The sequence below is a fragment of the Cephus cinctus genome, unplaced genomic scaffold (assembly GCF_000341935.2).
Source record: "Cephus cinctus unplaced genomic scaffold, Ccin1 Ccin1_scaffold0468, whole genome shotgun sequence".
Taxonomy (NCBI): Eukaryota; Metazoa; Arthropoda; class Insecta; order Hymenoptera; family Cephidae; genus Cephus; species Cephus cinctus.
Window position 1 is genome coordinate 4,572 of NW_014333144.1, and position 22,793 is coordinate 27,364.

The 22,793-nt window shown below is 36.6% G+C and overlaps 1 protein-coding gene across 3 annotated transcripts; it reads left to right on the top strand.

Annotated features, from left to right (window-relative positions):
* Positions 1-12,305: 12,305 nt before the first annotated feature.
* LOC107268095 (protein kinase C, brain isozyme) lies at positions 12,306-21,812 on the top strand. Of its 3 annotated transcripts, none has more exons than XM_025085362.1 (12): positions 12,348-12,497; positions 14,020-14,148; positions 14,329-14,482; positions 14,540-14,768; positions 14,873-15,004; positions 15,094-15,267; positions 15,334-15,425; positions 15,508-15,709; positions 15,808-15,996; positions 16,087-16,227; positions 16,342-16,356; positions 21,244-21,812. In XM_025085362.1, the coding sequence occupies exons 1-12, from the start codon at positions 12,458-12,460 to the stop codon at positions 21,352-21,354; spliced, it is 1,608 nt and encodes a 535-aa protein (XP_024941130.1). In that variant the 5' UTR covers positions 12,348-12,457; the 3' UTR covers positions 21,355-21,812. The 3 variants fall into 3 exon arrangements, 2 of the variants coding, with proteins under 2 accessions (XP_015595976.1, XP_024941130.1); XR_003059788.1 differs by having other exon boundaries at positions 12,350-12,497; positions 16,342-16,902; positions 21,244-21,379; XM_015740490.2 differs by having other exon boundaries at positions 12,306-12,497; positions 16,342-21,812.
* Positions 21,813-22,793: the final 981 nt, after the last annotated feature.

Consider the following 22,793-nt stretch of genomic DNA (forward strand, 5'->3'; position numbering starts at 1 on the left):
GAGGTCAAACGGACTGAGGGCTGACGTCCGAAACCTGCACGCACGTGTACGGGTCCGTCGAAGCTTCTGGAAGGCTTACCGGGATGGGGGGCAAGGGGCTGTCTCAAAACGTCGAGCGAGAGGACCGCCGGCTCTGGGAGCGAACCTTCCCGACTTAGCACGGACACGTACCGTCGAAGCTTCCAGAATGTTCTAGAATGTTCTAGAAGGTTCTCGATCGTGCGTAATTCCCGGAATCGAGCGCAAAATTCCCGGAATGTGACGCAAAATTCCCGGAATCGAGCGAAAATTCTTGGAATCGAGGGGTCTTGGTGACGTCACTTCCGGAAATCGTAGAGCTCACGACGGCAACTTAGCACGGACACCCACCTTCGAAGAATCTGGAGTGTCGGTATATGTCGGTTACAGGTCTCTTGGTCCAGAACCCCCAAACTTATACTACTAATTAGGTTTTGATTATATCAATCGAATTTTTTAATGAAATAACGGAACATTTTTAATTAAGTTAAGTAAATTTTACCATGTGCACTGTAAAAGTAGTTGTAGCCAAAGAAACAATTATATGTTATAAACAATAAGTAATGAAATGGTAACGATGTGCTACGATTATTGGGTTCTACGGTAAATTTCATTGTGAATTTCATAGAAAAAATTAAGGAAAAAGTCTCTCCGTATATATATGAAGCATTCCACGCCAAATCAGCTATTTTTGAACCCGACCCGTTATAGCACCCTAATAAAGTTATTGTGGTACAAGTGGTCATAACTTTTTAAAAAATTAACCAAATGGGACATTTTTCTCAAATTCTTTGTTCTTAAATGTATACTTTATAAAAAATATAATATATACTTAAAAAAAAAATACAAACAAAATATTCAAAGTCATTTACAATACAATTTTTTCGTTTTTCGAACAAAAATTTTAACTTTTGATAACGGAAATTTAACTGTAACCAAACTAAATGGAACGACCAAAGGTAACGTGAATAAAATTTGAGTCAATTCTGAGCGGTAAGAATACACTCAATGGTGGATTCGTTGTTCGTTTAAGGGGTGAAATAAACTTTCTACTGTGAAATTTTCAAATTTTCGAAAAATTTTTGTTGTCTTTAAAAAATACGTTGAAGTGGTTAGAATAATATGCAAAAGATTCCATGTAGATATTCAAAGTATTTTTTGAGTTGTAGTGTTTGTAGTGAAGGAAGAATTTGACGCGCAAATAAACGACTAATGTTCAAACAACTAATGCTCAAACTTTAAATGCGTTTTTCTCGAAACTATGTTTTTCAAAACGGTGTATACGATTTCTCGGGCTGTGATTGATGAATTGACTTGAAATTTGGTATACATGTTCAGAGGAATACCAGTCTATACAGCTCAGAATCCGTACGTCCAATGAAGAAAATTATTAGGGATGCCCTAAGATATCTTAGGGCCCTACCAGGCTTTAATGTGGATACCAATATGGATTTCCATATGACTGCCTATTAGGGATTTTATAAGGAAATTCTAGGGTTGCATGGCAAAATTTAATAGTGCGATATTAGGGGAGTTAATCCAGGGCCCGCCTAGGCTTAATCATGGTAACAAGTACGCAAATCAGTAGTGATTTTGTCAGATAAGGGTCTCATAAGGCAATTCTAAATTTCTATGACGAAACTTAATAAGACCTTGAGAGGTTGATTACTTAAGGGCCCAGTCGGGATTGATCGTGGTATCAAGTACACAAATTAATATACTTAGTTTCGCATCCAAAACAAGTCACTTTTTACATTTTGGTTTGCCATAATGGATTCGCCAATTTTAATTTCTAAATTTTAACTTCAAAATCGAAATCAGTCACCACAAAAAAAAACCGAGTACCGAGTTTCATCCAAAACAAGTAACTTTTTGCATTTTGATTTGCCATTTTGGAGCCGCCATTTTGAATTTATAAACTTTAAGTTTAGATTCGAAATCTTTTGATAATATTTCTTCACGGGCTAGGGCAGATTACGAATATTACACCGGATCTAATACTCCAACGGCTAGAGCTACGAGTGACAATGTGCAGTCCGATCTTTTGCGCGTGAAGCTAAACGATTTTCTGAGCATCAGTATCATGACTTTGACTGCTTATATAGTCATTTTTCGCTGATGCTCTTAAGTATAGAGCTTAGGACCTTAGGAATGTAGTCAACTAAGCAGCTGGGTAGGTGACACGGGCAGTGCACTGGGTAATGTGCTGCTCTGCAATTCTATTGACTGTTGACTATGATATTCTGTTTCGGAAATGATAACCGATACTACCTATACATAACAAAATCATTAATTTTTCAAAGTTCGCCGTTTTTTATTTTTTTTTGTGTCAAAAAAAAACCTTCGTTTTATTCTGCATTTGATGCCACAATTCCCATCGTGGAAAATTTTTTCTTTATATTTTTTTTAATTTGAAAATCTTACTTTTCAATTTTTTTCGCAATTTAGTTTTCTTTTTATAATAAAATAATTTTAAATCATTAATTCTATGATATTTAATACTTAATATATAGTTTTAACTCGATCAGAAGGTTTTTCAATAATTTTCAATAATTTTAATAGGATTATCTTATGGACAATAAAATAAATAATTACTCAATTGTTCCATCTTAATATAATAATAATAACCAATTAATTTAATTCTTCCTTTGGCGTTTAAATCATTTACAGACTTTGTGCTCTTTTGAATATGAAAAAAGGCAATTTTTTTTAAATTTATAATTTTTTTCGGGTTGGGTAAAAAAATTTGAAAAACATCACGCAAACCTTTTTATTGTAGTACTTCAACATATTAAAATTTCAGCCAAATAAAAAAAAGTCGCGTGCAAAAGTAGTCGATTTAGCGTGGAATTAACCATTTTTCATTACTCCTAATGTCTAATTCTCGTTATTTATATTTTCTTCACTATGATGTGTATTCACTACCCCTGTAATATAAGTGTGCGTCTAATTTTTTATAAATAATTTTTAATATTCTATTCGTGGTTATCCATGAAATATTATCCCAACATACTGGTGACTTTAACAGTTTTAGTAGGCTTGATTGCCATGGAGTTATGTATATGATCATAAACGAATCTTTTAAATAATAATATAAATATAACGGTTTTTACATGTACACTTAATGATTTCAGAAAAATAAGTGCAATAAGTGCAATAGTGCTCTTCACAATATACAATTTTTGTAGACAACAACATGGCGTATAAGCGGATTTTCATTATATGCATTAGCTAGATGCCGAATTCTTTCTTCTTACATTTTTTTTGGTTTCATATTGCAAACAATATGGCCATGGAAGGCGAAAATATAGTTTTACTTATTGCGTTCGGATTTGCTCTCTGAAATTTTCAAATGCACATTTCGAAATACAAGGTATAAGTCCGTGTGTCGATGGTAATTGAATATTGTAACAGAAAGATAAAAGTTCATGTATGTGTAAGACAATTGACTGTTTTTTGTACCGGAAAAATATAATTGATTAAAAATAAATAACCCAAATGGGCAATCCGACCATACTTTCGAGGAGGCTTTACTTTCTCACAAAACGGCATTCGTTCATTCATCAAAAGACCATTTCACATGAATTTGTTTACGTAATCATATTTTTCAACGATTGCCACCAAGACGAAGATGAGAAATGATTTAGATTTCATACATACAACAATTTTACTTTTTAAATTTTTTAAAATAATTTCATACTATTGTAATATTCTTATTTTTAATTTCAATAGGGTAACGAGATAGAAATAGCATGTGACAAGCAAAAAACGATAGTCGATCCACGAGTTCAGTGTTTTTTTTACAGCTCGCAAGCCATAGAATTTTTAAAAAATGTTACGTGGTTTTGCATAAAATCACAGATACTTATGTTAAAATAGAAAAATAAAATGTATTTGAGTACAAAACTATGCACATGGATAGTTTTTATTAAAAAGTTCATATAAATTTATATGTTTTTTGCTAAAGACTTTCCTCTTCCTCTTTCCTCTTCTATATTTTACAAAAAACTCGTTGAACTCGTGGATCGACTATAATATGCAGCCATAAATGTCAAAGGTTCACCAAAATGCTCACCAAGATCGGCCTGCCGACAAATAGCGTCATCTATTTTTTTTGTATATAGTGAATAGGATATATGGAAACTACAAACAACCATCTTGGAAGTGTGTTTTAAAACGTACAGCGAGTGCTTTAATTATTCTGTTTAATTTTTTGTCATGTATTTAACAAAGAAACAACTATGTTCTTCGCACTCGCAGTAAGTTTTGAAATACACTCTGAGTCAGATCGGTGATGCATTCTGTCCTTTTCTAATCGTTGCATTTCTCACTTTCTCTAATTCCACCTTACTTCGAATATTCGTTACTATCGAAATACCCATTTTTTGAAATCTGTTGCTTGAGCACACGATCAACGGATTAGTTACATTACGTTTTTAGTGTGCTTCCTGTTTTGGCGGAGTATCTCGTTAACGCATTTATACTATAACCTAAAGCTACAACACTTATACAAAGCTCAACCAATCTCGGTTATAACTGGGAATCTCATTTAAGATGATAATCAAACTTTGACAGGTACACCTATTTTGGCGCATGGGCCTACGGGTACGTTCCAGTCGCCTTTATTCTTTAATAACTGCGGTCCTAATTAACGTAGAGAAATTTTTTGCAAATTAGAGTTCGTGTGATTCTGCGTAAAATGAACCTTGATTCAATTACACTTAATAATTTAAAAATACAGATATCAACGTATGAATAAATTCGATTTCGCGGCCTTTTTTTCCAAACTACAATATCTCTAGTTCTATTTGAAGAAAGAAAGAAGGAAAAACCTATTTAAAAATGGAAGCGTAGTACTTTAACGATATGTTGTTTGTTTTTTGATCTCTTCTGAAAATTATAATTATTTTAAATTATGAAGCTGCGAAAACGGGCACTGTCGGCTACATTGCTTCGGAGAGATTTTTAAGAAATAAAATGCATGTTATTTTAAACATTTTATTATGAACAATACTCAAAATGATATTTGGTTAAGTTCGTAAAGTTATTTAAAAAAGAATGTTAAAAAAACTTATTATTTCAGTTCTTTTTTTAATTTAACTTATAACTAACTTAATATTAAATCTTTAAAATTAAATACAGTGGCTAACGAAATTATTCGAACTCTTTTATTTACGATTTTTAACATGTGAAATATATATGTTGGACTAAATTGTTTAAAACAAATTTACATACATAATTATTACAAACACGTAAAATGAGTGGCTACGAAAGTATTAGAGCGCTTCCTTATTGTACCATTATTTTGTGTTAATACTTTTTTATACCACCTTTGGCACTAATAATTTTTGTAAGACGACGCCTCATACTATAAACTAATGATTTTGGACAGTACTTTCAATGAAATTCCATACTTCGATGATTTTTTCTTTCAACATCTGCTTTGATGTAACTTTATATACATTTATATATTTTTTTCGATTTAAGCCCATAAGTTTTCTATCGGGTTGATGTCCGGACTTTGCGGTGGAGCGTTCAATATTTGTGGTGTACTATATACTGTGACGCGCTGGACCTCGTAGAGTGGCCCAGGGTCTCGCAAATACAGCTATCTCAATAACAAGGGAGAGGGGGAGGGAATCGAAGAAAGGGGACACGGTGTAGAATAAGAAAAGAAGTATAATTAATAAAGTAATGTACAATAATCAATGTAAAACCAAAAAGCTAATAGGACAGAAAAGAAAAGAGCAGAAAAGAGAAGAGAATACGGCGTCAGATGAGTGCACGCCCGGTCACGCGTTAGCTCGCGCGGACGCACGCGGCCTAGGAAGAATTTAAAGGGACTCGGTTGCGGGAAGGGGGTTGGGGAGCGGAGGGGTACGGTGTCGACAAGGGGCACAGGGGGGGGGGTGTTAGCTGAGGAATGGTACTTGGATAATATTTGGGCGCCAGCTACTGTAACGGTGTAGCACCGACGAGTGACCCCGAGAGGTCCTCGTTTGTTTACTCGACGGGATTGGCACGGTTAGCGGAGGGAGCGGTGAGGGAGGTCTCAGGGAGGAAGGTTCCCGAACGCAAAATGGCTACTTTACAAATTACCTTGGTGGGAACGCGAAAATGGGCAGGGAAGGGAGAGGGCACGGGGGTTTTCCAAAAAGGGCGCAAACTACTAAAATTAGGGCGCACGCAATATACCACGGGCCTCGAGTGTAAGGGCAGAAGGTCTGTCTCAATTACAACGCAAACTATCAAAATGCTAGGTCACGTGGGCCAGCTCGCGGACGTCCTGAAGGGAGTTCTACTATCTCTCAAACGCTAAAGCAAAAAGGGGGTAGGGAAGGAGGGAAGGGAAACGTAATCATACGCGAAACAGTACTCACTCAAAATTCCACAACACTGATAATCCGGAATTATCACTCACTCACTCTACAGTTCTCGATAGTCGATACTCGCACGCTCGCAATTACACTTGTATCTCGCTAATGGCTTGGCTCGAAGTGATAAGATTTCCGGTGTTTCTGGCCCTCGTGGGCCTCCAGGGCCTCGTTGATTGGCCGGGGCTGCTCAGCTGAGAGGGCTACGCGCTTCGGCATTGGTTGACAGTTCCGGCATGGCAGGGCATTGGTCCGTTTCAAATTCGGTGGACCGCCGGGCCTTCCAGCGCCTCGTGGCGGCGGCACGGCGCTGGCTTTGCCGGCGCGCGTGCTGGCTGCGCGCGCCGGTCAAGATGGCGGCCTCCAGGCCTGTCAAATCCTCCCGGGCACGTCCGCGGTCTCGGGACTTTTTCCTGCCCGTGTGACGGGACTGCACCAGGGCTGCATGTATTGGTGATGATGGTGGTGGCGGGGTATCCATCCCACGGGCGACTCGGTCTCGTGTTCCTCCTGCCCATGCCATCCCTGCCTTCCGCTGCCTCGGCGACGCAGCCGCTCTCGCGGTCCATCCAGGGATGCTGGGTCCTCGTGGCAGGTCCACGACGGTGTCCTCGATGCTGGTGGTTGTTGTTGCTCCTCAAGCCAGTGCCCTACGGGGAAGGGTGACAGGGAGGAAAGGGTGCAGGGAGGGGGTCTTAACTCTAAATACACTAAGCCTAAGACATTAAATAAACGCAATTAACAATATTTAACTCTAAGACGCTATACTCGAGGCCTATGGGACCTCGAGCCAGGAGGCGGAGGGGAGCCTGCAGTAACATTTTTGTTACAATACATATAAGAGCCATTCTTTAACGATCCAAGCTTTGTACTTGGGCTCGTTATCTTGTTGAAACGGGAAATCATTTAGTAATCCCAGTTTACTGTCTTTAAGCTGATTTCTTAAAATGTTTAAATATTTATATTTATCAAGTGTGCCATCGATGAATAGAAAATTTTCTGTACCACTGGCTGCCATGCACCTCACACCACAATGGAACCACCTCCGTGTTTTACTGTTTGATATAAGTTCTGCATCTTCAACTCTGCGTTTGGTGTTCGTCATATATAATTTCGACCATCTGACCTAAAGAGATTGAATTTAGATTCATCAGAGAATATAACTTTTTCCAAAAAGGCATTACCCTTGTTGATATAATTTTTTTTTAAATGTAATCTTTTCTTCTGATTCGCCTTAGTAATGTAGGGATTCTTTCTTGGTATCTTACCGTGGAAATTATTTCCCCGAAAAATTCGTTAAATAAATTGGGGATGAACTTGCTTACCGAATACTTCATTAATCATACTTAACAATTTAGGAGTGGCAGTAGCATATTTTTTTTTTGAATTTCGTGAATGATAGCATTTTCTTTTCTCTTTGTCAACTTTTTTTGGGCGACCTGAACGAGCTTCTTCCGCAACAGTTCTTTCTAGTTTTGCCTTTTTTACCATATGTATAATGTAATATAGAATTACTCCTATTTAAAAGTTTCGCAATTTCGTTATATGAATTTTCGTCCCTATGTAATTTAAGTATTATTTCTCCTTCACATTTTTGCGTTTCTGGTTTTTACGTGTTCAACCCCTTATCATAACGCACAATTGTACACTACTCTTACTCAGACGATGTCTCAAGACCGACTGAATATCCTATTGTTTGTTTTCAGTGCTACTGTTTACTTTCAGGATTAAGATAATAAAAGAGACATCAGTGACCTTAGAGCGTTATATCACTTTTATAAGCCACTCATGTTGCGTGTTTGTAATAAATGTATTTTATACAACGCAACCGTGTTTCACGCGTGTTTTCAGGCTTGCGTTTCGTCTCGAACATAGCCGTTTCTGCGACGGCGAAAGTAAGTTAGTGGTGAGGAGTGATCGATAGTTTTTTTTTACAAAAAAAGAGCACTTTTAAGTCCTAGAATTTAAAAGTCGCCGAATTCATATTCCGCGCATGTGCATTCGCAGACAAATCTTAGGTCCGTATTCATAATCAGTGCTTGAGACGAAGCACAGTCTTAAAACCGTAGATATAGTAATTAATAATAACACATGGTAGAGGACGTCTTAAGATCGTGTTTAAAACGAAGAAATGACTCTGAATACGGGCCGTAGACTATTCGATCTTTAGTCTAACCTCAATTTCGTTTCAAAACATTCGCGTGTGCCCAGTGCTCCAGAAACAGTGAAAAACATAACTGTGTCAAACATTTTCTATACAGCAAACCTAAGAAAATAAGTGAAATGGAGAAGAACAATAATGACGAAATAATTTTATGTACACCCCCCAAACTGCGCGAAGCAGCCAAAAATGCCGGTGATGATTTGTTGTCATCAAAATAAAATGTACAATATGAATCTACATACAATACATTTTCAAATTGGAAGTAAAAATATAAAAAAAAAAGATCATCCTCCCAAACAGTTTTGCTGGCGTATTTCGACAAACTAAGCAAGAAGTATAAACCGTTCACTCTGTATTTGATCTATTCTATGCTCAAAAGCACAGTAAATATCAAAGATAAAATTAATAACAGCACATATCCCCTTCTGACACCGTTTTTGAAAAAATAATCCGCTGGATTTCACAGCAAAAATCGAACGTGTTGTCTTCGGAGGAAGTCCAAAATTTTATGACTGAGGCTTCGGATAACGAGTACCTAGCAAACAAGGTAAATATCATTTAATACATATATAAACTATTATATATAACTCTATACATTAAATACATGCAATATTTGTAGAAATACATACAATATTCAACATTTTTTTATATAAATAAATATAATATGTTATTTACAGGTCGCTCTAATTTTTGGAATTTCTGGAGTATGTCAAAATAATCAATTGGTCAACATCAGACTTCCGGACATAACCAAATAGGATAATTTGATAGTGGTTAATCTTTCAAATACGGAAACGAAGAAGCCTCGAACTTTTGTCATCAGCCAGGAATTCACTGATGTATAATTCACTGAAAATATGAAGCCCTACTTCTCGCAACAACTATAAGCGACAGATGTTTTTTTAAATCATCAAAAAGAAAAATGTATTCCACAGGTTATCGGAATACATAAGTTCTCAAATCAAATTGGGCGTTTTTTAAATGTAAATAATCCTGAGACCTACGCAGGACATGTCTTTTGTCGAACCTCTGCAACATTGCTCGCAGATTATGAAGTGAATATAGCAACTTTAACCCTCGGAGTTTTTAAACTGGGTCAAAAATGACCCAAGATTCCTATTGCCCTGATTATCTTCTAAAGTACAGAAACTAGGCTTTTTAATTTTTTTATGAGTTTTGTAAAGGACTGTACAAGGCAGGTAAGAAAATTCCTTTGAAACAGGGTTACCCCCACCCTTTCTACCAAACGATGGCCTTTCAAAAGGGGTTTTTTGTCCGCGCTTGCCAGTGTCGTTACTCCAAGCAGACCCTTCGTTGAGTGCAATACATTTTGCCGTTACTGGTTACTTTGGGTATAATTTCAGTTTTATCGAAATGTATTCTGATAGCGAGGATAATCCGAAATATGAACTAGCAACGGATCAAAATGAAGAATGAAAATTATATTCTCTTTCCATTAAATTAAATATAAATCCATAAACGTTCCATATTTAATGCAATAAAAGAGTATAAAGCTTAACAATGAACATTTTGTTAAATACAATTCATAATATACGATTAGAAGAATTTAAATAATGAATTTATTGCTTGGGTAAAAATTGACCCATTTTGGTATTTGTCTTTAAAAAAAATGTTTTGGTCCACCGAATGTTAAAACGTCATGGAGGTTGAAAGTCGAGCAATGTTGCAGAGGGATATATGTATAGAAGAGTCCATTCAAAACAAAGCTTAAATTTGCAACCATTTATCGACCTCAATAAATATGCCGTCAATTGAATCACGCAAGAAATCTGATACTAATAGTACACCGTTGAAGCGCCAAAAGAGAAATGGTGTAACAAATATAGATATATCAAGCTCAAAAAGTACAATAACTTCGCCAAACAGTGAAGGAATGATACACAATTTTACTGTTTTTAATACATAATTATAAAAATAGTAAAACAGCCTTATAACTTTTCAGTAAAATACATTTTTTATATTAATTACAAAACTTTTGTTGTGCGATAGTCGGGGGGGGGGCTGTGCCCCCCTGAACCCCCTGCAGGGGCTACGCCCCCCACACTACCACCAGGACTTCGCCCTGGACCCATTCCTCGCCTTCATTTCCCCACATTTTCTCTATTATTTTATTTATTTATTTTTTGATACGTTGTTTCGTAAAAAAACTTGTAAACAATACTTTTGTTGCATAAAGTATAGTGTGCATCACGAATGTAAGGTTTTTTACGCCTCGCGTATTTGCAATATTTGTCTTCGGTTCGCGCACGCGCTTGCCCACGACTCATATTGCAAATTTTTTTTCTCCTTGATACACAATGTACAAATTAAATGCCGTACATGTCATTGAATTATTTTGTGATTTTACTCATGTAATCTTGAGACTTTCCCCTTTCCATAGATATATTGTTTTAAACAATTTAGTTTAACATATATATATATATTTCACACGTTAAAAATCGCAAATACAAGCGTTCAAATAATTATGTTAGATAGTATATGCTTTTTGTGCACTTACTGTATTATTCTTGTACTAATGCATATTTATTCGAAATATTTGTTTTATGAAATTCCGGCTATGCCGCTAAAAGTACACCTGGGTACTCGACATATCCACAATAACAAAAAAAAAAAAACAAATCACCGCAAAATCCACTGAATAACTGACGCTGTCGGTTATCCTACCTTTTTTTGAAGGATTCAAACAAAACTATGATGGAGGGGGAAATTTATTTTAGCGACTGGTTTTACCTGAACCTTATACTGTCCGAAATTTGGGTCGGGAACTCGATGCCGGGGTCAGGGGTTAATACATCGCTATGAACGTTTTCTTCATATAATAGAAATGGGTGGAAGTTGTAACTAACCACTCCGGTCCACCACTCGACCTTGCAGACGAGTTTCCTCGGTGAAAGGAATTTATTTCGCTTGCTGTCATATTTTTTTGGTTACAAAATGTCTATCCTTTCTGCAGCCGTTCTGAACTCAAACTGAAACCTGTAGATCAATACATGAAGCATCTTTCAAATAGCCTTAAGTAATGAATTTATATCGTCAATGTCCAAGACGAAGACGCGCATTGTTACTAAGAAACAGGGTGATTATACTGATCAAATAAATTACATTACAAAATAAATTACAATACAAAGTAAATAAATTTCCTAAGACGGGCGAAAGATTACTTTTGGGTGCATTTGGTACTAGTTGTTTTATAATTGTCTCAGGCCCTTCATGAAATCAGCTTCATGATTTTGGTAGCCCACCTGATACGGTTAACGTATTTTATGGCCTCTTATTTCTTGTTAATGATGTATCGACTAAAAATATAAGTTACGAGAATGAAATCCATCTCTTTCCTGGTGTATGGATGCTTTGTTGATATTTCCAATCACGTTCCCGAACAGATACAGAAACCCTTCATCCTTTAGTCGGGTCTTCGTGAAAATGAATTATGTCTGCGAATTTCGTCGGATGCTCTGTACTTGTAGCCGAATGGCATATATCTATAAATACTATCTACGTCAAGAATGTTTGAATTTTCAAGAAAAGTCATAGGGGAACGCGAGAATTTCATGCTTTAATCGTCGTATTGTCGTCCACCAGCCAAAACACTTAACCTGCCTTGCTGTCTCATTTACGCGACTAGCACAGATTGCTTACATACACAAGTTCCAAAGAAATAACGGGAAAAAAGTGATAGGAGGAGAAGGGAAAAGAAAAAATAGAAGTCCTTCGTCGTAATAAATCGAGGCATGTAAATTCAAGAAAATCCTCAAGCATAGAGTGCAATGACGAAATTGGGCTCTGGGCCCCGTGTTTGTGTTCTCAGGCCGTGAGCGCGCCACACAAATGGGATGTTTTCACGTACCTGACGCCAACCTTCTGCGACCACTGCGGCTCGATGCTTCACGGCATCGCGCATCAGGGACTCAAGTGTTCAGGTAGTTAAACAAAACAAAACAAAGAAAAGTTTGGTCCGCCGATGTAGCAAAGTTCGCTTTTTCGACTCTAATACCGAATAATGCTCTCGTCATCTTTCAAATTTCATTCAGGAAGTTTCTAGTCCCCTGGTTTGAGACCCTTTGAAAAGATATTGTATACACATGCATCATTATTTCGAATATAAGAAAGAATATAAAGTAATAATAGAGTTAGGTTCCAAGCGCATAATAGATCATAGTGAGACTTTAAAATTTGCATTTCCGTTCATCTTTCTTATTCACGATCCTCTCTCTATTCGTTCAGAACTAGCCACTATAGTAAATCCTTAGATTATACAGAAACCACGATAGAATTTTATTCCATATGGAGACGCATTACCCATCAATTCGCTAGTATTTTTTCCGCGAGTATTATGTAATAATCGTAAGCGTATGTACGCCCATCACGCTTCTGGTATATTTTCTTATTACGTTTTCCAAATAAGAGGCGCTTCAACGGGTACCCCACCTGACTTAATGATGTAATACACACGATAGCACAACTGAAGAGCACAGCTCGTAGCTATTACATTTTCACTTCTATATCAATATATGTATATGTATACGGTTATCTGTACATCGACGAGTCATGAGGATAAATAAATTGGGGGATCGTATGCCAAAAATGTATTATAGAATTCACAGATTGATGAAAATTAATTTTCTGCATCAGCGCGTCTCTAAAAGTTTGTACAAATCTGTAATTTTGTTTACAAAGTTTTTTATTTCGTTACATATGATTATATATAACGTCAGATGTTGTCAATTAACGTTACATAATTTCTCAACTTAATTCTGTGTGTACTGTTCATTACCGACTATTATTCGCTATTCATCTTTCGCTCTATTGGCCTAATACCCTTCTCTGTTACTTATCATGTTGTATTCAAGTTTTGTTGAGAATAATGTCCACCTTCGTTGTCGCGGATTTCTCGTTCTCTTTTTTCTATAGACCCCTGTCGATTTCGAATCCTCGGTATTGTCAGCAACTCCTAAATAGTCTTTCATCGTGCATGTATCTCTCTTTACTTTGGTAGATTCGATATCCATTTACATAGACTATGTATATACTATATATTATATATATTGTAATCGTATATATATGCTAATATTATATATCTACTACGCCTAAACTGATATAATATTATTATTGTTACCTATCATTATTTCTTCAGCGAATCTGTGCCACTTTTGTTTTCAATCTATCATTATGAGCGCATTTATCCTTTTCATATCTATGTCGTCGATGAGAAACCTCATGGCTGTCTTTGTCACCGTCCTCGACCTCATATATCTACTAAATGTAGCGAACGTGACGTTTCTCAGTCGTAATAGTGGCTTTTACATGCTCATGAGAAAAGAATATAGTTCGGCAATTAAGGATTAATAGATGGCTCATAATGAACGTGGATTCATGTATTACAAGATATTAAAAGAAATCGCCAAGCACATTATTGTTTTTTTTTCTAATTTAATGATGTAGCATGCGACATGAACGTGCACAAGCGGTGTGAGGAAAGCGTGCCAAATTTATGTGGATGCGATCACACAGAACGTCGCGGTCGAATACAACTGCATATAACTTGCTCCGGAAACAAGCTCACCGTCGAAGGTAAATTTGCAATTCTTGAATTATTCTCACTCCCATTTACATTGTATATTCGTAATTTGTCCTTTTGATTCCATTACTAAATTTTGATCATAAGCACATAACTAGATACTACTAGATACACTGTAAGGTAGAGAACAGCGTGCTCAATCTTTTGAGAATTGATAACTTTTACGCTCGCAGTAAAGCAGGGTCGAAACCTCATACCCATGGATCCCAATGGACTTTCGGATCCATACGTGAAGCTAAAATTAATTCCGGACTCGGATAATGTCAAGAAGAAAACAAAAACAATCAAGTCTTCACTCAATCCTGAATGGAACGAAACAATCACTTTGTGAGTAATCCGATTGCAAAATGTGTTTCGATTACCTAATATATATGACTATTATAGTGAGCTAAAAGCCGAAGATAAGGATAGACGACTTTTGATCGAAGTGTGGGATTGGGACCGAACATCTCGGAATGATTTTATGGGTTCCTTATCGTTTGGTATATCTGAACTAATCAAAGCTCCCGCTAGCGGATGGTTTAAGCTTCTGACCCAAGAAGAGGGCGAGTTTTATAATGTTCCTGTTCCCGAAGAGGGTGTGGATCTTGCTGAACTCAAGACTAAGATGCGAGTACGTTCCATCATTTTTTTCGTTTCGTGAAAATATAATAATGCTATAGTATTATATAACTATAGCTACTAGGGAATCATCGTATTATTGTATTACTTTTGTAGAAGACGTCAATGACAAAAAAGACCTCCATGACCCAAGATAAAGACGTACCACATAATATGGGAAAAAGCGATGTAATACGCGCCACAGACTTCAACTTTCTGATGGTCCTGGGTAAAGGCAGTTTCGGCAAGGTACACATTCCCATGGCCAAAGCCCAGGAAGAAGTGTCGCATCATGATTCAAAAGAATGAGTTTTATAAAATCTTAATTTTTTGTTTAGGTGATGCTGGCTGAACGGAAGGGCACGGATGAACTGTACGCCATAAAAATTTTAAAAAAAGATATCATTATTCAAGATGACGATGTTGAATGCACAATGGTCGAGAAAAGAGTATTAGCACTCTCGAGTAAACCACCATTTCTCGTTCAGCTACACTCCTGCTTCCAAACAATGGTTAAAATTTTAATCCTACTTCGTCATACACCATCTACAAGTACATAAAAATGATTATTATTGCAGGATCGTCTATATTTTGTAATGGAATATGTTAATGGTGGCGATTTAATGTTTCAAATACAACAATGTGGTAAATTTAAGGAGCCGGTCGCAGTGTAAGTGGGATGTAATAAGCTAGAGTAAATACATTAAGAAAAGCTAAACACAAGGTGGATAATTAAGAATTCAATATTTTAGATTCTATGCATCAGAGATAGCGATTGGTCTCTTTTTTCTTCACATTCGCGGCATCGTATATCGTGACTTGAAGCTCGATAATGTCCTACTGGATCAAGACGGACATATAAAGATTGCGGATTTCGGTATGTGTAAGGAGGGAATTACAGGGGACAAAACTACAAAGACATTTTGCGGAACACCAGACTACATAGCACCGGAGGTGAGTCTATCAATATATTTTAATGAATGGGATGGTGTTACAGTACATTTTTAATATTCTTATCTTAATACTTTCGTCTGTTATATTACGTATGTTAGATAATTCTCTATCAACCGTACGGAAAATCCGTAGACTGGTGGGCGTACGGTGTCCTGCTTTATGAGATGTTAGTAGGCCAACCGCCATTCGATGGTGAGGACGAAGAGGAACTTTTTGCAGCCATTACCGACCACAATGTCAGCTATCCCAAGAGTCTTTCTAAGGAGGCAAAAGAGGCCTGCAAAGGGGTGAGATTAATATGTATTTCCAATTTAAATTTTTTCTTCTCTTCTCTTTTTTTGGATCTTGGCAATTATTTACTCATTTTTATTTCGCAGTTTCTCACAAAAAATCCCAGCAAACGACTTGGTTGCGGTTTTCGTGGAGAAGAAGACGTACGTAGCCATGCATTTTTCAGGCGTATTGATTGGGACAAGATTGAAAATCGAGAAGTTCAACCGCCATTCAAGCCCAAAATAGTGAGTATTCTTTGATTGATCCAGAAAAAGTAGAAAGTAGTGAACTAGTGAAACTAAACGTGAGTGAATATTTCGACAATTAGGTATACGCATTTTTATTTTTCTCTTGTTTAGAAACACCGAAAGGATGTGAGTAACTTCGACAAGCAATTTACATCGGAGAAGACAGATCTTACGCCAACAGATAAACTTTTCATGATGAATTTGGATCAGACTGAGTTTATGGGTTTCTCGTTCCTTAATCCGGAATTTGTTCAACACGTTTAATTCACCCATCTCTCTCTCTCTTCTCCTTCCCTCCTCTCTCTCTCTTCCTTTCTCTCTCTTTCTCGCTTTTTTTCACTCTCACATTGTACCAAATATTTTAGAAATTATTAATCAGTATAATTAAATGGATAAAAGGGTTTAGTAAGGTTCTGCCATTTAATTCAACGTTTGCCATAATAACTTCACTCTAAAGATTATGAGATTGTTGATTTTTTCAATGTATTCAATAATTCGCTAGAATACTGCGATCGTGCAGTAATCACGCAGTCATCAAATAACCATTAAAAGTAGGAATGGAAAAAATGAAAAGTTATCTATGATAGGAAATATGGAAATGATAATGACGAATTTACACCAAGAATAGGTTCGATCACAACATTAAGGTGATAAGTATGGAAAGTATGACAGGTATGAAAAAATTGCATATTTCATAATATACTTTCACTTTATTACACAGAGAAAATAAATGCTAAAAATTCTTGAAAAATTCATAATAAAAATTACCGTGAAAATAGTAGTCTCGGGACATTTTGTCATTTGAATTTCCTTGATAATAACATTAATCTTTTGTTTGTCAGAAATGAATTTTCCCATCAGCATGGTAAAAAAGTACAGCCAATAAATTTCTACATAGAGTATGGTAAAATTTGCGTGCTCACTATTAAAATTTTATATAAGGTAAATGTTTTTGATCACCTTAGTACCGTACATACTTGGCCATCAAATTTACATATTTGTGGCCCTAGTCATTAAATCTTTAATCGTCAGAAATTAATTTTCAAACAATCACGTATTAAAAACTTTTAGGAATATTTTAACTAATACTTTCGTAATTAATTGAAAATTTTAATATCAAACATTTCGACAGTTTACTTACTTCCAAATTGAATACCTGTCACCTGCAAACTATTTCGCTATAATTATAATATTATCTTAAATGTAGATCTATAATATAGACTAAAATGTCATGATGTCCCACGATTACCGTAACAATCAAGATATTTTTTAGCATAAAATTCTCTCAGTGTGTCCTTTACTATCGCCATTCACAATTATATATTCAATGAATTACACATACACAGACGCTCATGCGTGTACTGACATACATGTTTATTATATATATATTGAGACGTTTCATGATTTTCGAGGATTAGAAATCACGAGATTTTTTGAGGGATTTGTGCACTGGACAGGCGTCTTGATAGGAAATAACACTTGATCTTTAAGATTAAATGATCTCGTTATATTGTCCTATAAATTACACTCTAGAAAGTCCTTAAATTTCTATTTCCACTGTCTCGCACACACGCACTCTTATAATTGTTTCCAGTTATATTATCGTACCGTAGGCGACAAGAAGTGTGTCCGTTTACCTTGTCTGTTTATTAACTTCTAGGAGTGGGAAAGATATAACTGGTACTACAATACAGCAGATTGCACAATGAGTCCGATGATTCTAGGCCAGCTGATGATAGGGATTATAATGATTCAGAACCCATAAATGATCACAATAACCCCCGTTTTCCGAATCTCTCATCTTGAGGAAGGTTTAGACTCAGACAGCTATTAATCACAATGATATTGGGAGCTGAGTCTTTTTAGGTGGGTTGCATTGAGGTAAATCTGCAATCCTGACAGTTCTCTACTACAATAACTTCACTGCAGGATGACGCAGAGGTATTTAGGATGTGCTTCCTGAGACTAGGGGGTATCACAATGATTCCTGAGCCCTGATAAGGACTGCGAGGAGCTCAGACAGCTACTAATCACAATGATATTGGGAGCTGAGCTTTTTAAGGAATGAGGCTTGGTGTTTTTAATCGATTTCCGATAGCTGCGTCACAATGACTTTTCTACAGAAGATCTACATGGATAGCAGATTTCCTGATATAGGGTTGAGACACAATGCTCTCCAAGACCAGGAATTGCCAAGGTTGAGTTCCCACAGTTTGCATAACAATATTGTTTATTGGTTCGCTCTGGAATAAAGGATAGATTTCCTACTTACTTCTTGATCATTACACTTTCTACATCTTTACTGCTTCTCGTCGTCTTTTGGTGTATACGAGTCTTAACAATGCACGAGTCGAGTCGGAATCGGATTCGAGAACAGTGTCCTCCTATCGAGAAAGCCGATGCTTATATCCTCGAGAAGAATACGTTATTTTCAGTGGGGATAATGATTTTTATTCTCCCAAAGTGTAACGTCGCTTTTTTTGATTTGATAATTCATTTGTTATTTCATTTGACTAATTGGACTAGCGGTTTCTTCAAATACCGGTTTACTAGTATTTCTATTGTGTCTGACGCATGCTGGCTGATAGCACCTGGGCACTTGTGTGTTTTGATTCCAGTTACACGTTTGGATTTTGGATTCTCAGAATTTTAAAGGTAATAAGGTAATCTCTAATATTATTTGCTCATGATTGTCGCTGTGACTAATTATAGGGGAATTATGTAATATTAGGGATATAGAGGTCCTATTTTTCCCTTTCCTTTATCGGTTTCGCTGTGAGAGGTCGATAGGATTCTTGAGGAATTTTAAGATTTGAGGAGTTCTCTCAGATACTATTATGTATGTATATTCACAGTGCGCTATGCAGTCTTATGTGGGACTCTTAATGTATCCATCATCGGGAATGGATGATTAGGAAGAAAAAAGGATCAAAGATGGAGGGGTATAAGAGCGAAACGTTACAATATATGTATATACACACACGCACACAACAAACAAACAAACAAACACACACACACACACAAAGTTTCTATCAACATTTCGTTAAACGTTGCACCTTACGTAAAGATTTTTGAAAAATTCGTAGTGTAGTTGACAATACTGTAGACCAGTGTTGTATTCCCTTTCACAGTGAAAAATAGAGCTGATTGATGTCGTTTCGGTGTCGACTTATCGCAGGGATTCATTATTATTCCGGAATGAATAACATATGGCTCTCCGAAAATTGATGAAGCCAAATTGAATACATGGAGTTTGTTTTCTTTGAAGGCTCTTGTTTTCCCGTATAAACATATCACGTCGCGCAAAAGAGATAATGGACATATGGCACAGTGAGAAAGGCGAGGTCGAGGAGATGAAGGTAAATGGTCAGAGAGGAGATGTGAGGATTAAGAAAAAGATGGTGAGAATGTCGATGAGGAAGACGGCTGTGATATGCAAGGAGCGCGATTGATTACTCCCTGCAGTGGTTATGTTTTACTTCACATTATAGTAATGTATAATGTGTGTATTGTAATACAAAATGGACAATCGACTGCATGCTAATATAATCGTTGCAGTCTGCATTGATTGCATGCGAATTATTTTTTCGCGACGATAACGAGAAGTTCAGCATACCACTGTAGGCATATTTCACCGAAACTTGACGGAATGCTGTACGTTTTAATATTACAGAAACACGCAGCAAAGAGAGGCCGCAAATTAATGAAAAATTAACATAGTGTACAATTGAAAATATCGGGGCAAACAGGTTTGCCGTGAGGCAGGACTGTTCGAGCCATGCGGCGCGCATCATACGCATTCGCCATTGCAAAAGAATTAATTCTGTAGGGGCAGAACATTCAAACTGAAAATGCTTCATAGTCCCATGATTTTTGCCAGTAACTTTGACACCATTGATTAAACGGTTTACGCCGAATTTCAGTTACAGACATATCGCACTAAGTCTTTCGATTTTTGTGCATACGCTGTTTTGCAATCATACGTATTAGATTTCTTCAAATGTCATCTACATCAGGGACTCAAGTTGGCGTTTAAATTTCAAGACCTATAATTTTTCGATTTGTCTGGAACATTGCATGGAGACGATTTCGGCTATGCAAATACACGCACGCATGTACGCACGACCATTATACAAATAGACGAGGTATACCCACTGGCTGTTCTGCGCATTTAGACATTTACGTTATTGAACCCTCTTTGGTCTGACTGGCTGACCACTGGACCCTCTTTGTTCTGATTGGCTGACTTTACGTATCTTGTGTCGTCACGCCGCAACGTCAGTTTCATTTTGAGGGGCAACCTCCTTACGAATCGAAACGTAAATAAGTCACTTCAAAGTAAAACTGATGTCGCTTTGATCGTAATGTCATTGGTCCCTGCGCGATGTTGACCAAAATACAATCGGTAGGGGCTATACCTCGTCTATTTGTAACATGCGCACGACGTAAGCTCGCATCTATATTTTGTGATGGCGAAAGCGTAAGTTAGTCCCGCATGGAACGTGCGGTCGTACCTAAAAAGTAAAAAAAGTCGCTCCAGTTTCATTTTACCCTCTCCGTAAGGCGACATACTCGTAATAAATCCTGTTCGTTCGATTCTATTCTTGTACCAATCTCAAAGAGTCTTCCAAGAATATCGCTATCACACGTGTACACGTGCACCTTTTTCGATGTACGTGTCGTGTCATATAAGAACATTATCCGACTGTCGTGTTTCTTATTGTTAGTGCTCTTTCCTACTCTGTCATCTGCCGCTCGCTCACAATTTAAATTCTCCATTCATTCGTTTCCTTTCTTATAAAGAATCTTCAACTTTCGTCTTTCGTCATTTTCTTATAATATTTTTCTTGTAGGGCTAACAATTTCCAGAACATATTTTCTAGATGAGCGGCATGACCACAAAGGATAGATGTACTATTATTTATTGGGGTTGCTACGAAATGTTGTATACAATTATACTTGAAATAGTTCTTTTTGATTGTGAAGATATTGAATATGTCTGAGGTGTTGCAGATGACGGTGATGATAGTCCAAAGATTCTCATCCGAAAAAATGTACGTTGACGAAAATTCGGAAACGGATAATATTCACGGAAAAAACGTGGGGAAGAAAGTAACCACGTAACTATAAGTGCTTCCTCAGAGAAATCTTTTAGTATGAAAACTACTGGCAGAGCGGTAGGTTCGATAAGATGAATCAATGAGCCAATGAACTACTCAAAATCCAATAAGAAAATAAGACAGAAGCCATCACACACCGCGAGATCTCTGAAGAAATCGAAACAGTCTTATTGATAGATATCTTGAGACGTGTAATGGGCAAATTGGCTAATTTTCCCGTTTGCAGATAAGTCAGCGTTGTTGTTCACTTACACTCTTACTTATCGAGGAATACATGAAAAGGTTCTGAACCTTTACGTTTATTATTACGAGTAGCACAGCAATTCCAATTGTGAAAAGATCTGCTCTTTCTATAAGTTAGAATCTATTGATCTTAACGTATCCTAAGTATATTATATATTTTTAAGATGTTTTGTGCATTTATAATATGGTAATAAAGTTTCGAGTCTTGTCGTCTTACAATATTGAATATATTTTTAGGTTACATTAGTAGGTGAATTGGTGCGTAGTTTGGTAAATGCGAATGGAACACGAAACAGATATATTAATTCATACTAAAGACATTCCTATAGCATTTAAGAAAATGCTTTCTCATAGAAGTTCTGCAATTGCAGGCTGTGTAGGCTATAATTTATAGAATGTGTTTTCCTCGAGGGTGCAGGAAAACAGATGGACTCTAGGGTTCTCTACTGAAAACAGTTGTATCTTCTTCACCATATGTTTTCGTACTCAGTGGTTCCGATGCTGGGCATCAATATTAATCATCTGCAGCAGATCAAACATATCGATAAATCAGTATTTCATTTCCCATGTGAAAATATTGTACAGGATGTTCTATTTAACGAGTCGAATAAAGTTTTGGCATTGTCCGAGCAAAATCACGTTCACGCATTCTCTATTATTGGTTATTCTTATGGTTTGATGAGGATGGGGGTTCAGTAACATTTTTCGCTTCTCAGCCGATTTGAAATCTCCTGAATAGTGGGGAAGCACGGGCGTCTCCTTACTCGAGCGAAGTCACAACCGTATTCGACTCATTAGATAGGATAGCCTGTATATAAATGATATATAAATTATATATAATATTTTATATATATAAACAAGCATATATAATCTGTATATAAATTATATATAAAATATAAATATTTACTGAAAGGAAGAAATTAATACGTTTATTGGATAAAAAATTATTTTATTATGCACTATAATTTAATGAAGCGGCCCAGATAACACAACGTGTTTGGGTAAAACAGTTGACTTACTTTCTAACAAAGGTATCCTGAGAATATGCTTTAAATTTCCTGTTAAATAGAAATAAGGAAAATAATGCGAGCAAATATGCAGCAAAATCTCGGCAATAATTGCAGAAAACGAAGTAGGTTCTTTTGCGCTGTTATCCTCGAAAATGTATGTTGCGAAAATGTTAGAAAAAGTAATTATTTG